Here is a 15318-nt window from a genome sequence, read left to right as displayed (position 1 = left end):
CCGACAAATATTGAAACAATGTAATTGTTCTTGTAATGATACAGTGGAACTCTGCTGCGGGGTTAAGCTCAGTAATTACTTCTCACATTGCCATTGCCTCAGTTCCCTTTTAATTACAGTCATCACTGTAAACATGAAAATAATTGCAATCAGGAATCTAACTGTCCCGAAGGGTCAAATTCTTTCCCAGACAGTCAACTGGCTTTAAAGTGCTAAACAGGAAGTCATTGTCTATTTAAATAAAGGGTCTTTTTTCCCCCTCTCAAACAGCTCAGCCATTTGAAAAAAGGTACAGACAAAGTCATACTTGTATTGTTGCCTCTATCCTCTTCTTCACGTGTACAATAAACACAGGCAACCTTTCAAGGAAAAAATACCATCACAAATATCACCCTTGTTATGTTATGAATAAACAGATGTCCAAAGGTGACATGTTCATCTTTTGCACAACCGTTTCCCAGCCCTGAGCTACAGTGTGACTGACTCATGACCAGTCCAGGGTGAGCCCCGCCTCTCACACGTCAGCTGGGAAAGGCTCCAGCCCACCCTCTACCCCGAATATGAGTGGTAGAAATCTTATGGATCTAAGTCAAGAAGTTACATAAAACCCCAATTCCAATGAAGTTGAGATGTTGTGTTAAACATAAATAAAAACAGAATACAATGATTTGCAAATCATGTTCAACCTATATTTAATCAAATACACTACAAAGACAAGATATTTAATGTTCAAACTGATAAACTTTATTGTTTTTAGCAAATATTCATTAACTTAGAATTTCATGGCTGCAACACGTTCCAAAAAGAACTGTGTTACATTACCTTTTCTTTGAACAACATTCAATGAACATTTGGGAACTGAGGACACTAATTGTTGAAACTTTGTAGGTGGAATTCTTTTCCATTCTTGTTTGATGTACAGCTTCAGCTGTTCAACTCTTTTACTACGAAGCCACGCTGTTGTAACACGTACAGAATGTGGTTTGGCATTGTCTTGCTAAAATTAGCAGGGGCGTCCATGAAAAAGACGTTGCTTGGATGGCAGCATATGTTTTTCCAAAACCTGTATGTACCTTTCAGCATTAATGGTGCCGTCACAGATTTGTAAGTCACCCATGCCATTAGCACTAACACAGCCCCATACCATCACAGATGCTGGCTTTTGAACTTTGCGTCCACAACAGTCCGGATGGTTCTTTTCCTCTTTGGCCCAGAGGGCACGACGTCCACAATTTCCAAAAACAATTTGAAATGTGGACTCGTCGGACCACGCAACACTTCTCCACTTTGCATCAGTCCGTCTTAGATGAGCTCGGGCCCAGAGAAGCCGGCGGCGTTTCTGGGTGTTGTTGATAAATGGCTTTTGCTTTGCGTAGTAGAGTTTCAAGTTGCACTTACGGATGTAGCGCCGAACTGTATTTACTGACATTGGTTTTCTGAAGTGTTCCTTAGCCCATGTGGTGATATCCTTTACACATTCATGTCAGTTTTTGATGCAGTGCCGCCTGAGGGATCGAAGGTCACGGGCATTCAATGTTGGTTTTCAGCCTTGCCGCTTACATGCAGTGATTTCCCCAGATTTTCTGAACCTTTTGATGATAGTATGGACCGTAGAGGATGAAATCCCTAAATTCCCTGCAATTGTACGTTGAGGAACATTGTCCTTAAACTGTTCGGCTATTTTTTCACGCACTTGTTCACAAAGAGGTGAACCTCGCCCCATCTTTGCTTGTGAATGACTGAGCAATTCAGGTAAGCTCCTTTTATACCCAATCATAGCACCCACCTGTTACCAATTAGCCTGTTCACCTGTGGGTTGTTCCAAACAGGTGTTTGATGATCAGTCCTCAACTTTCTCAGTCTTTTTTGCCACGTGTCCCAGCTTTTTTGGAACGTGTTGCAACCATAAATTTCTAAGTTGATGATTATTTGCTAAAAACAATAAAGTTTATCTGTTTGAACATTAAATATCTTGTCTTTGTAGTGTATTCGTTTAAATATAGGTTGAACATGATTTGCATATCATTGTACTCTGTTTTTATTGATGTTTAACACAATGTTCCAACTTCATTGGAATTGGGGTTGTATTAACATCATCTTAAAAATTACCTCCCAAAGAATCAAATTTGGGCCTGATTTTCTAAAGGTTTGTGCATGCAAAAACTTTACACTTTACACTTTTTTTCCTTACACCTATGTGTAATACGCTCTATTGACTTTTGATGCATTTTTATTTACAAAAAAAAAAGCGTATTATACACAAGAAATTGGAGTAATGCAGCCCTATGGGCATCCGACTTAAAACTTTGCCAAACAAATATGAGCGTTCATCCAAAGAATTCCATACCGGATCGGTCGCGGCCCGGGTTAACAACATCCGCCACCGGCGGCGTCAACCTGCAGGGCTCCGGTGGAAATTCAGCTACTGTGTGTCGAAGTCGAAGAAGAAGAAGAGGTGGACAGCGGGTTCTTCGGCACAAACAGAAGAGGAAAGCACAAAGCCTAGAACTGAATGTGGGGACTTTGAATGTTGGGACTATGACAGGAAAATTTCGGGAGTTGGTTGACATGATGATTAGGAGAAAGGTTGATATAGTGTGTGTGCAGGAGACCAGGTGGAAAGGCAATAAGGCTAGAAGTTTAGGGGCAGAGTTTAAATTATTTTACCATGGTGTAGGTGGGAAGAGAAATGGAGTTGGGGTTATTTTAAAAGACGAGCTGGCTAAGCATGTCTTGGAGGTGAAAAGAATATCAGATCGAGTGACGAGGCTGAAACTTGAAATTGAGGGTGTTATGTATAATGTGGTTAGCGGCTATGCCCCACAGGTAGGATGTGACCTAGAGGTGAAAGAGAAATTCTGGACGGAGCTAGATGAAGTAGTTCTGAGCATCTCAGACAGAGCGAGAGAGTCGTGATTGGTGATTGGTAATGGACATGTTGGTGAAAGAAATAGGGGTTATGAAGAAGTGATGGGTAAGTACGGCATCCAGGAAAGGGACTTGGAGGGACAGATGGTGGTAGACTTTGCAAAAAGGATGCAAATGGCTGTAGTAAACACTTTTTTCCAGAAGAGGCAGGAACATAGGGTGACCTACAAGAGCGGAGGTAGAAGCACGCAGGTGGATTACATGTTGTGCAGACGATGTAATCTGAAGGAGGTTACCGACTGTAAGGTAGTTGTAGGGGAGAGTGTGGCTAGACAGCATAGGATGGTGGTGTGTAAGATGACTCTGGTGGTGGGGAGGAAGATTAGGAAGACATAGGCAGAGCAGAGAACTATGTGGTGGAAGCTGAGACAGGACGAGTGTTGTGCAGCTTTTCAGGAAGAGGTGAGACAGGCTCTCGGTGGACAGGAGGAGCTTCCAGAAGACTGGACCACTGCGGCCAAGGTGATCAGAGAGGCAGGCAGGAGAGCACTTGGTGTATCTTCTGGCAGGAAAGGAGAGAAGGAGACTTGGTGGTGGAACCTCACAGTACAGGAAATCATACAAGGAAAAGGGTTAGCTAAGAAGAAGTGGGACACTGAGAGGACAGAGGAGAGGCGAAAGGAATACATTGAGATGCGACATTGGGCAAAGGTAGACGTGGCAAAGGCCAAACAAGAGGCATATGATGACATGTATGGCAGGTTGGACACTAAGGAAGGAGAAAAGGATCTACACAGGTTGGTCAGACAGAGGGATAGAGATGAGAAGGATGTGCAGCAGGTTAGGGTGATTTAGGATAGAGATGGAAATATGTTGACTGGTGCCAGTAGAGTGCTAGATAGATGGAAAGAATACTTCGAGGAGTTGATGAATGAGGAAAATGAAAGAGAAGGGAGTGTAGAAGACGCAAGTGTGGTGGACCAGGAACTGGCAATGATTAGTAAGGGGGAAGTTAGAAAGGCATTAAAGAGGATGAAAAATGGAAAGGCAGTTGGTCAAGATGACATTCCTGTGGATGTATGGTAGCATCTAGGAGAGGTGGCTGTGGAGTTTTTGACCAGCTTGTTCAGTAGAATTCTAGCGTGTGAGAAGATGCCTGAGGAATGGAGGAAAAGTGTGCTGGTGCCTAGTTTTAAGAACAAGGGTGATGTGCTGTGGGAACTATATAGGAATAAAGTTGATGAGCCACACAATGAAGTTATGGAAAAGAGAAGTGGAGGCTAGCCTCAGGACAGAAGTGAGTATTTCCGAGCAACAGTATGGTTTCATGCCTAGAAAGAGTACCACAGATCCATTATTTGCCTCGGGAATGTTGATGGAAAAGTACAGAGAATGTCAGAAGGAGGTAAATTGTGTTTTTGTAGAGCTAGAGAAAGCCTATGACAGAGTACCCAGAGAGGAACTGTGGTACTGCATGCGGAGGTCTGGAGTGGCAGAGAAGTATGTTAGAATAATACAGGGCAATATAATGTACGAGGGCAGCAGTGGTGAGGTGTGCTGTAGGTGTGACAGACGAAATTAAGGTGGAGGTGGGACTGCATCAGGGATCAGCCCTGAGCCCCTTCCCGTTTGCAGTGGTGATGGATAGGCTGACAGATGAGGTTGGATAGGCTGACAGATGAGGTTGGACCATGATGTTGGAAAGCAGTGAAAGCAGTGAAAGCAGGTGGAGGAACATTTAGAAAGATGGAGGCATGCACTGGAAAGCAGAGGAATGAAGATTAGCCGAAGTAAGACAGAATATATGTGCATGAATGAAAGAGGTGGTGGGGGAAGAGTGAGGCAACAGGGAGAAGAGATAGCAAGGGTTGAGGACTTTAAATACTTGGGGTCAACCGTCCAGCGCAATGGTGAGTGTGGTCAGGAAGTGAAGAAACGGGTCCAAGCAGGTTGGAACGGGTGGGGGAAGGTGTCAGGTGTGTTATGTGACAGAAGAGTTTCTGCTAGGATGAAGGGCAAAGTTTATAAAACAGTGGTGAGGCCAGCCATGATGTACGGATTAGAGACACTGGCACTGAAGAGACAACAGGAAGCAGAGTTGGAGGTGGCGGAAATGAAGATGTTGAGGTTTGCCCTCGGAGTGACCAGGTTGGATAAAATTAGAAATGAGCTCATCAGAGGGACAGCCAAGGTTCGATGTTTTGGAGACAAAGTTCGAGAGAGCAGACTTCGACGGTTTCGACACGTCCAGAGGAGAAATAGTGAGTATATTGGTAGAAGGATGATGAGGATGGAGCTCTGACACAAGAGAGCTAGAGGAAAACCAAAGAGAATGTTGATGGATGTCGTGAGGGAAGACATCAGGGCAGTTGGTGTTTGAGAGGAGGATGCAGGAGAGGCTTACATGGAAAAGGATGACGCGCTGTGGCGACCCCTCAGAAAAGAAAAAGATACACAAGAAATTGGAGTATATGCAAATTATTTTCGGACGTAAGATTAATCAAACCTGAGATGTATTGCGTTGGCAGATTTTGCGTGCAAACCAGCACTCTTAGCATTGCCATCTTAGCGCAGGCAAAATGAGAAGCGGCAGGGAGACATTTTCCACTCGTGTAAACAGTTTTGAAATGTAAAACGAAACCAAAACAAAAAATATCGTGACTTATTGTCTATTCAGCGATGCAAATTTAGACCTTCTGAATGATCTAAGGGTTGACTTGGTACCAGTCACAAGAAGGAGTCATGCCATATTACCATGACAAAACTCCTTATTTCAACTCTTCATTTCCATGTGTCTCTGTTTGTCTTGCATACGGTATTACACTGGCCACTAGTTTAGCAGAGAGGAATTCAACAGTGCCATTTTAATTTTTTTTCTATTTTGTTATTTTCAGTTGAAGCTTTAATTTGTTTTTATATGTAAGGTTTCTTCTGGGCAGTACTCAAAAATGGTTCTCAAATAAAGCACTGTGAGACTGGCAGTATGTCTATTCAGTCAAATGCAAAACTGAGTACAAACCATACCCAATTCAATATTGTTATTAATACTCTCAAGTTAATTTCTGACATAACTGAAAATTCCCACTCTGGTCCCTCCGGATGTCCCTGCAACAAAAGACCTGATCCCCCATCCCTTCTAGAACAGGATGTGCGTGGACATCCTGTCAGTGGTGGCCTTCCTTTATCACCCCAAACTATTATTAGACATCCAGCATCAGCTGTTCTGCCTGTGGCATGCTTTCGTCAAAATATGCCGAAGATTAAGACTTATAACACACTGTTCACACGGAACTCAACCAAATTTGAAAAGGGCAGCCCTGTCTCATGCAAGTGAGCTCGGGAGGAGATCCAATACAGTAACTATCCACTAATGGAAACAACACTTAATCTCAATGCTGCCAAATTACACGTGTGTGTTCCTCTATGCGGTGCATGTCGCATCGCCAAAAACAGATGCCCACAACCCCATGTTGAAAACTTCACTGAATAATTTCGTGTCGCTTATTAGCGTAGGCTAGCAATACTTTGTGCTTCCAACGCTATATATAGCCTTAAATGGCTTGTGACTTTCACATAATGGTAGTATTTACACAGAGTCCGGCCATTGCTTGAAAACGACAAATCTTCGCCCATTCTAGCTGCCAAGTCATGAGCAAAGAAACATGAGTGGAGGCAGTATTGTGTGAATTAGCCAAACTATATCTAAATTTGACCAAATTCAAAACAGTTTTCTCACAGACATATTTTCATAAATAAGCAACTCACAAAAGATGTATACGGTGTCAATTCACACTGAAACTTTACTATTTGTATACAAACAACTAAAGTAATTTTCCATAATATTTTGCTTTTAACAAATCTCCAAATATGCTTTTGCTTATTTTATATAGAAATAAATAAAGTAAGACAACTGTAACATTTTAAACCACAGGAAGGAGACTTTTTTTCTGCTGTCAACTCATGATTTACCAAAAACAAAGTCATGCCATCATTGTCCACCAATAGCAGCAACGTCCTTGCCAGGTGTGTGTGTGCATGTGTGTGTCTAGGTGTGTGTGTGTATACGTGCATGCATGCGTGCATACGTGCGTGCTTGCGTGCGTGTGTGTTATGTCAAGACAACATTCCAGCCACCTCTTGAACCCTGTTTGGCAGCCATCAGCATATGTTTGAGTTCAAACTTATTCCTTACCAGTCAAGCAGAAAATCTAGTCTTCAGTATATGCTTGACTGCTGCATATGTGAATGGTCACACACTCCTGAGAAAGGTTACCTTGTGTCCAGCTGTGTTGGGCCCTCTGATCACCAGACCTGATATGTGAAAACTCTGAAAAGTGTTCCACTGGGAACACAAAAAGGACACCGATAAGATGCCACAAAACAGCAACACCTACCCACAGTAAGATGTCTCCATGTTAACATTATTTCTTACCATAAGGCGTTGAAGGAGACACTGGAAAGGCTGGAGTTGGTGGGACAGATTCCAAGCTATCACTTTGGTCGCTGTAGTCTACACAATTTTGCTTACAATTGTGCTTACAAAGATACAACAAGGAAGAAGGAATGAGACAGGGCAGGATCAATATTATTTCCAAAGTCTTATGAGGTGATAAATCCACACACACCAGCAGATATCAGTCTTGTGATGTGTGTGTGTGTGAGTGTGTGTGTGTGTGTGGATAGAGACTGTGTTTTTGTGTAAACACGCAGGCTATTCATGCCAGCCAGCTTCAAGAAGAAACAGAAGAGCAGAAAGCTCAACTCAAAGGAAATTAGAGACAAAGAGAAGAACATGCAGTACTAAGCAAGTTTCGGCACCATAAGATTTGTTGTTTTAATTCCATAATGATCATATAAACAGTAACTAGTTGTGTGATTTAAGAAATATGAATTAGAACATACATAGAAAATTGCTAACTCAAAATCAAATTGGATCGCACCCATTTTCTTTTCTAAATTACATCCCTAAATTTTTATCATTCTTAAGCCCACCAAACACTAATATTGCACCTTATCACTTTTTTACCAGGGAAAGCTTAGAATGTGGCCACGATGCTGTGTGTTATGAGTTAAACATCATAAATGTCATTGAAGGTCACCATAATCATGAGGCTAAGAGATGCAACACACTTTCAGTTAGCACACCAAAAAGGCTTGATTTTTCAAGAAACTGGTTATCAACATAGTCATCACTACTAACATGCATCTGAAAATACATTTGTGATATTGGGATACTGGAGGCTTCCATTTAGTGAAACGAGCTGCTTAGCTGTTTACCTGTGATGAGAAATGGGAAGGAGTGCTGACCAGGTAGTCCCTCAACCATTGAGGTCCTTCCCCTCCTGATACAAGACCATGAAGACCTGTGTTGAGTGTCCAAAGACTAGCGTGGTCAGTCACATCACTGATCTGCTTCTTCCGCTTCCAGCCTGTACACGAGTTAAAAAGACAAACCAAAAGGTGAAGCTATGGAAAACAGCAGTGTGAGAGGCAAAAATAATATTTAGCCAGTTTTGTGTTTTTATGTGAAATTAAATTTCCACTAATATGTCTGTTATTCTAAAACCCCAGTACATTAAATATCATGAACTGCTGTTATAACCCAATGTGGCATTGAAAATGTACTCTAAGGTGATGCTTGCTACAGATGCTGATGTTTGGTTTGCTTGCGTTCAAAAAAACATCCCTATCAGTGTGTTTATCAGCTTGCGATGTTCCTTTCATCAAGATGGACTCTATGACTAAAGAAGGCATCACTGTGAATAGATGGTCGAACATTGGTTGAGACAAAAAAGCATTCTTGGGAGTAGACAGGTGATCAGCCTTAGTGCACACATACAGTATACTGTATATATTTGTATTTGTGCAACATTCTTACACTAGTTTTATGGTCAATACATGAAAATATTTGCTGAAATAAATATTGACTTAATGTCGGTCGTTACCTTCCTCAATCACTTATATTCTCTCTCTCGCTCTCTCTCTCTCTCTCTCTCTCTCTCTCTCTCTCTCTCTCGCTCTCTCTCTCTCTCTCTCTCTCTCTCTCTCTCTCTATATATATACATATATATATATATATATATATATATATATATATATATATATATATGCCCAACGCATTGTCATCGCTTAAGGGCTTAACTGTAAGTAAAACTATGGGACTAAATTTGGGCGATCTGCCAACACGCATCGGGCCAGCTCGGCAAATTAGGGCCTATTATCTTCTTCATGGCAGTACCACAAAAAGCATGGCCCTCATTCCCCGGAGGTCAAAGAGCCTCTGTCTATGGCAGTGGGCAGACAACCTTGGCGGCAGAGGGTGCTAAGAATCACCGGGTTAATTATGGCTGCTTACGGACAATGGACTTGGCTATGCTAGACCAGAATACGGTTACTCCTACAAACATTTTAGGTGAAACCAAAAGACAATCTTTAGAAGTAGCAAGAAAGAAGCTAAAAAGACATAACACAGGAAATCTTATTTCACGCTCAACGTGCGAATGCTAAAGGATGATTCTCGACTAGAAGCGCTACAACATGACCTAGAAGCCATCAAATGGGATATAGTTTTTGAAATATGTCGGAAAGATGAAGCCATATTGACTCTCAATTATGGCCATCTATTTTATTACAGGGGACCAGAAAGCGGACGCAATGCTGGAGTTGGTTTCATTATTAATTAAACGTATCGCCAATTACGTTACCTGCATCAAAGTATTTCTGAGAGAAATGGTCTCGGAAGCTAAACATGGTCGGTCCTGGTTAGTACTTGGATGGGAGACTAACTAGGAATACCAGGCGCTGTGGTTGGGCAGTAGGCTAATCATCTGCTCCCGTAAAAATAAACTACCGATTACAGAAACCGCAATTGCGGCCTTGTGTGCCTCTTGGCACTGAGAGCTCTAGCTATCTATCCTATAGTAAATCGAAGCACAAATTTTGAATAGTCATGAGTGACTTTAACACCAGGATTGGCTTTAACTCTGGCGAGAAATCAATTGGATTCTACGGAATAGGATCACGACCAGTTCGGGGTGTACCCCGCCTCCTGCCCGATGACAGCTGGGATAGGCTCCAGCACGCCCGCGACCCTAGTGAGGAGAAGCGGCTCAGAAAATGGATGGATGGATGGATGGAATAGGATCAAGAGACGAAAGAGGAGAATGCTTAATAGAATTTACTGAACAAGAAGGCTTATACTTAATGAATTCGTTCTTTAACAAGAAATTGAACAGAAACTGGACGTGGAAAAGCATCATAGACGAGTTCCTGTCCAACGACAAAGGGGTACCGTAATTTCTTGTGTACAATGCGCACCCATGTATAATACCCCCAAATTGACCTGAAAATTTCTGGAAAACCCTTCTACCTATGTATAATGCATTTTTACAATGCATGATTTTGCTTCTACCCATATGATCAAAACATTAAGTATCATCTGTATTTTGTTAGTTTTTTTTTTCAAATAATTATTCTGAAATTAAGCACTTTATTGGAACATGTAATACTTTCTTTTTATTTACTTGCTCTTATTTAAAAATTCACAGCCCTACTTTTATTTAGTAAATGAGAAAACAACAGTTGTGCTCATATGTTTGATTACCCAGGCAGAATTTGTAAGATGGGTACAATTCTTTAAAGAAAACATGAAGGAGCGAAACACATTTAATTATTATTATTTTAATGGGATTCAAATTAAACTATCAATCATTTCAGAGAAGCATTTGCATTAAACAAAATATAACCATAAAGAAATCGATGATGGTTGTTGTCGTCCATCCATCCATTTTCTCAGCCGCTTCTCCTAACTAGGGTCACGGGCGTGCTGGAGCCTATCCGAGCTGTCATCGGGCAGGAGGCTGGGTACACCCTGAACTGGTTGCCAGCCAATCGCAGGGCACATACAAACAAACAACCATTCGCACTCACATTCACACCTACGGACAATTTAGAGTCTCCAATTAATGCATGTTTTTGGGATGTGGGAGGAAACCGGAATGCCCGGAGAAAACCCACGCAGGCACGGGGAGAACATGCAAACTCCACACAGGCGGGACCGGGGATTGAACCCGGGTCCTCAGAACTGTGAGGCTGACGCTCTAACCAGCCGGTTGTTGTCGTATTTAAAAAAAAAAAAAAAAAAAAAAAACAACAACAACAACATTTTACAAATACTGCCAGAGTATGTAAACTTATGAGCACAGCTGTACATATATGCAGCCATACGTACCCCTGTCATATTGGAATGAAAGTGTAGGCTTTACCTTTTTCATAACCTCTAGGTAGCGGTGGCATATTAGAATGAAACTGAACCCTTTACTCATAACCTCTAGGTGGCGGTGGCGTTTTGGAATGAAAGTGTACAGCATTTTAATAACCTCTAGATGGCTACATAAATTTAAAAAATGTGAACGTTTTTTTCCATTTTCCCCTATGCCTATGTATAATGCGCACTATTGACTTTTGACAATTTGGGGGGGGGGGGGGGCAGGGGGATGCGCATTATACACGAGAAATTACGGTATTCACGGATTGCACCGCCCTAAACAAATTTGTCATTGGAAGTGACCACAGATTGGTTTGGGTCATATCAACTGCCAACTTGAACGAAATAAACTTCTAAAGCGCAAGCTTACCAATCTAAACTTCTCAAATATGTTTGGCTAATTGCTTTAAAGCTTTTATAATCCTAAAACACAGATTTGTCAACACACAACGACGAAATTGTAAACGACATTGTTCAAACTCCAGTAGCACCATCAACGAGAAAGACGATAACTTCCAGAATATCTAAAGCTCCTTTCGACTTAATGAAAAAGCAATGAGAAATGAAGAAAAGGGGCAGCATTATCAACATAATTGAATATGGTGAATAGTGCAAGACGATTCGGAAAAAGATACGAGAAGAACTGAGAATTTACAACATTCGTGTTGTTCAGATTACGCTTGAAGCTGGATATGGAATAAAAAACGTTAAACGCACATTAATTCGCCACAAGAAAATAATTTTTGATTTGAAAATGGCAGATGGAATGATATGTCACAGCTGCCAAGAAATCGTACGAGTTAAAGAATTTTATACAAATCTATACAATGACCCTCAACGAATGATTACTGGAAAGCTAGAAGCAGACCCAGTTCCATGTATCCCGAATGAAGAGGTTGAAAGTGCTATTAGTTCACTTAATGCTGGAAAAGCTTGTGGTCTAGATAAAATTTCTGTTGAAATACTTAAAGCAGGAGGCAACGAACTTAATAAGATCCTTGTAAAACTATTTCAACTGCTTGGACTTGCAAGAAGTAACGACGACATGGAAAGACGCAGAAATCATTTTGCTACATAAAGCAGGCGATAAAATGGACCTATAAGAAATTATCGCCCAATAAACCTGCTCGCAACGATTTATAAAGTCTTTACAAAGATATTGGACAAACGAATTGGGAATCAAATGCAGTGAAGCACAGCGGGTTTTTGTAGCGGTTTTAATACTATGGACCACATACAGACAGTTCATCAAATAATCGAACGACACGAGTACGAAATCCCTCTCTGTGTAGACAATGAAAAAGCATTTGACTCAGTCACCACCACTTCGATACTGCAGGCGCTGGTAAATCAAGGGATAGAGCCGACCTGTATCAACATTCTACAATCAATATACAACGATTCTTCAGGTTCAATACGAATTGATGATGAAAGAGTGCAAATAAGTCTAGGAAAAGGCGTCAGGCAAGGTGACACACTGTCTCCGAAGCTATTTACAGCTTGCCTTGAAGAAATATTTAAAAAGCTCAATTGGGAAAAAGAAGGACTAAAAATTAACGGCGCTTATTTGAGCCATGTTCATTTTGTAGACGACATCATTTTATTCTTCTACAACGTACAACGACAGCATCATATTAAGGAATTAGACTTGGAAAGCCATCACCAGTAACGTGCGTCAGGGTAGGCAAGTGAGGCAGAGCCGCCCTGCCCCCTGGTGGTCTTTCCTTTCCACTACAACAAACATCAAAACCTTATGATTACATTAAATTGTTCCATTTTACAACCCCAATTCCAATGAAGTTGTGACGTTGTGTTAAACTTAAATACAAACAGAATACATCCATCCATCCATTTTCCAAGCCGCTTATCCTCACAAGGGACGGGGGCGTGCCAGAGCCTATCCCAGCTCTCTTCGGGCAGGAGGCGGAGGTGGGGTACACCCGGAACTGGTTGTCAGCCAATCGCAGGGCACACATAAACAAACAACCATTTGCACTCACATTCACACGTACGAACAATTTAGAGTCTTCAATTAACCTGCATGCATGTTTTTGGGATGTGGGAGGAAACCGGAGTGCCCGGAGAAAACCCACGCAGGCACAGGGAGAACATGCAAACTCCACACAGGCGAGGCCGGGGATTGAACTCCGGTCCTCAGAACCGTGAGGCAGACGCTCTAACCAGTTGACCACTGTGCCGCCAAACAGAATACAATGATTTGCAAATCATGTTCGACCTATATTTAATTGAATACACTACAAAGACAAGATATTTAATGTTCAAATTGATAAACTTTATTGTTTTTAGCAAATAATCATTAACTTAGAATTGTATGGCTGCAACACGTTCCAAAACAGCTGGGACAGGGTCATGTTTACCACTGTGTTACGTCACCTTTTCTTTTAACAACATTCAATAAACGTTTGGGAACTGAGGACACTAATTCTTGAAGCTTTGTAGGTGGAATTCTTTCCCATTCTTGCTTGATGTACAGCTTCAGCTGTTCAACTCTTTTACTACGAAGCCACGCTGTTGTAACACGTACAGAATGTGGTTTGGCATTGTCTTGCTGTAATAAGCAGGGGCGTCCATAAAAAGACGTTGCTTGGATGGCAGCATATGTTTTTCCAAAACCTGTATGTACCTTTCAGCATTAATGGTGCGTTCACAGATTTGTAAGTCACCCATGCCATTGGCACTAACACAGCCCCATACCGTCACAGATGCTGGCTTTTGAACTTTGCGTCCACAACAGTCCGGATAGTATTTTTCCTCTTTGACCCAGAGGGCACGGCGTCCACAATTTCCAAAAACAATTTTAAATGTGGACTCGTTGGACCACAGAACACTTCTCCACTTTACATCAGTCCGTCTTAGATGAGCTCGAGCCCAGAGAAGCCGGCGGCGTTTCTGGGTGTTGTTGATAAATGGCTTTTGCTTTGCATAGTAGAGTTTCAAGTTGCACTTATGGATGTAGCGCCGAACTGTATTTACTGACATTGGTTTCCTGAAGTGTTCCTGAGCCCATGTGGTGATATCCTTTACACAGTGATGTTGGTTTTTGCTGAGGGATCGAAGGTCACAGGCATTCAATGTTGGTTTTCGGCCTTGCCCCTTACATGCAGTGATTTCTCCAGATTCTCTGAACCTTTTGATGATATTATGGACCGTAGATGATGAAATCCCTAAATTCCTTGCAATTGTACGTTGAGGAACATTGTCCTTAAACTGTTCAACTATTTTCTCACGCACTTCACAAAGAGATGAACCTCGCCCCATCTTTACTTATGAATGACTGAGCAATTCAGGAAACCTCCTTTTCTACCCAATCATGCCACCCACCTGTTCCCAATTAGCCTGTTCACCTTTGGGATGTTCCAAACAGGTGTTTGATGAGCATTCCTCAACTTTCTCAGTCTTTTTTGCCACCTTTCCCAGCTTTTTTGGAACGTGTTGCAGCCATAAAATTCTACGTTAATGATTATTTGCTTATTTTTTACGTTTTTATTTTTTTTATTTGAACATTAGTTTTTCTTTGTAGTGTATTCAATTAAATATAGGTCGAACATGATTTGCAAAGCAGGCGGCACGGTGAACGACTGGTTAGAGCGTCAGCCTCACAGTTCTGAGGACCTGGGTTCAATCCCCGGCCCCGCCTGTGTGGAGTTAGCATGTTCTCCCCGTGCCTGCGTGGGTTTTCCCCGCTTACTCTGGTTTCCTCCCACATCCCAAAAACATGCATTAATTGGAGACTCTAAATTGCCTGTAGGTGTGACTGTGAGTGCGAATGGTTGTTTGTTTGTATGTGCCCTGCGATTGGCTGGCAACCAGTTCAGGGTGTACCCCGCCTCCTACCCGATGACAGCTGGGATAGGCTCCAGCACGCCCGCAACCCTAGTGAGGAGAAGCGGCTCAGAAAATGGATGGATGGATGGATGATTTGCAAATCATTGTATTCTGTTTTTATTTATGTTTAACACAATGTCCCAACTTCATTGGAATTGGGGTTGTAATTTTTTCAGTAAATGCAGCGTGGCAGCATTGCAGCTCTCGTCAGAATAAAGTAGTAGTACGTTATTCTTTGATTTGTTATGATTCGAATCTGAAAATTATTTTGTTTTTGGGCAGACTCGAATATCGATTTCAGTCACCACTGATTTGTGCATAGGTCTAGGGCACACAGA

The 15318-nt window shown here is 41.8% G+C and overlaps 1 protein-coding gene across 1 annotated transcript in view; it reads right to left on the bottom strand.

The window, feature by feature from the left end:
- tns3.2 (tensin 3, tandem duplicate 2) overlaps positions 1–15318 on the bottom strand; it is a 45806-nt gene that overhangs the window by 20089 nt on the left and 10399 nt on the right. The window contains exons 3-5 of the mRNA XM_061779643.1: positions 8146–8297; positions 7301–7403; positions 7142–7210 (exon numbers count right to left, since the gene is read on the bottom strand). Coding sequence (XP_061635627.1) covers positions 7142–7210; positions 7301–7403; positions 8146–8297 — 324 coding nt within the window. The remainder of the gene's footprint in view (positions 1–7141; positions 7211–7300; positions 7404–8145; positions 8298–15318) is intronic.

Source organism: Phyllopteryx taeniolatus, chromosome 7 (genome assembly GCF_024500385.1).
Source record: "Phyllopteryx taeniolatus isolate TA_2022b chromosome 7, UOR_Ptae_1.2, whole genome shotgun sequence".
NCBI classification, from domain to species: Eukaryota; Metazoa; Chordata; class Actinopteri; order Syngnathiformes; family Syngnathidae; genus Phyllopteryx; species Phyllopteryx taeniolatus.
This window is presented reverse-complemented; position numbering and strand designations above follow the sequence as displayed.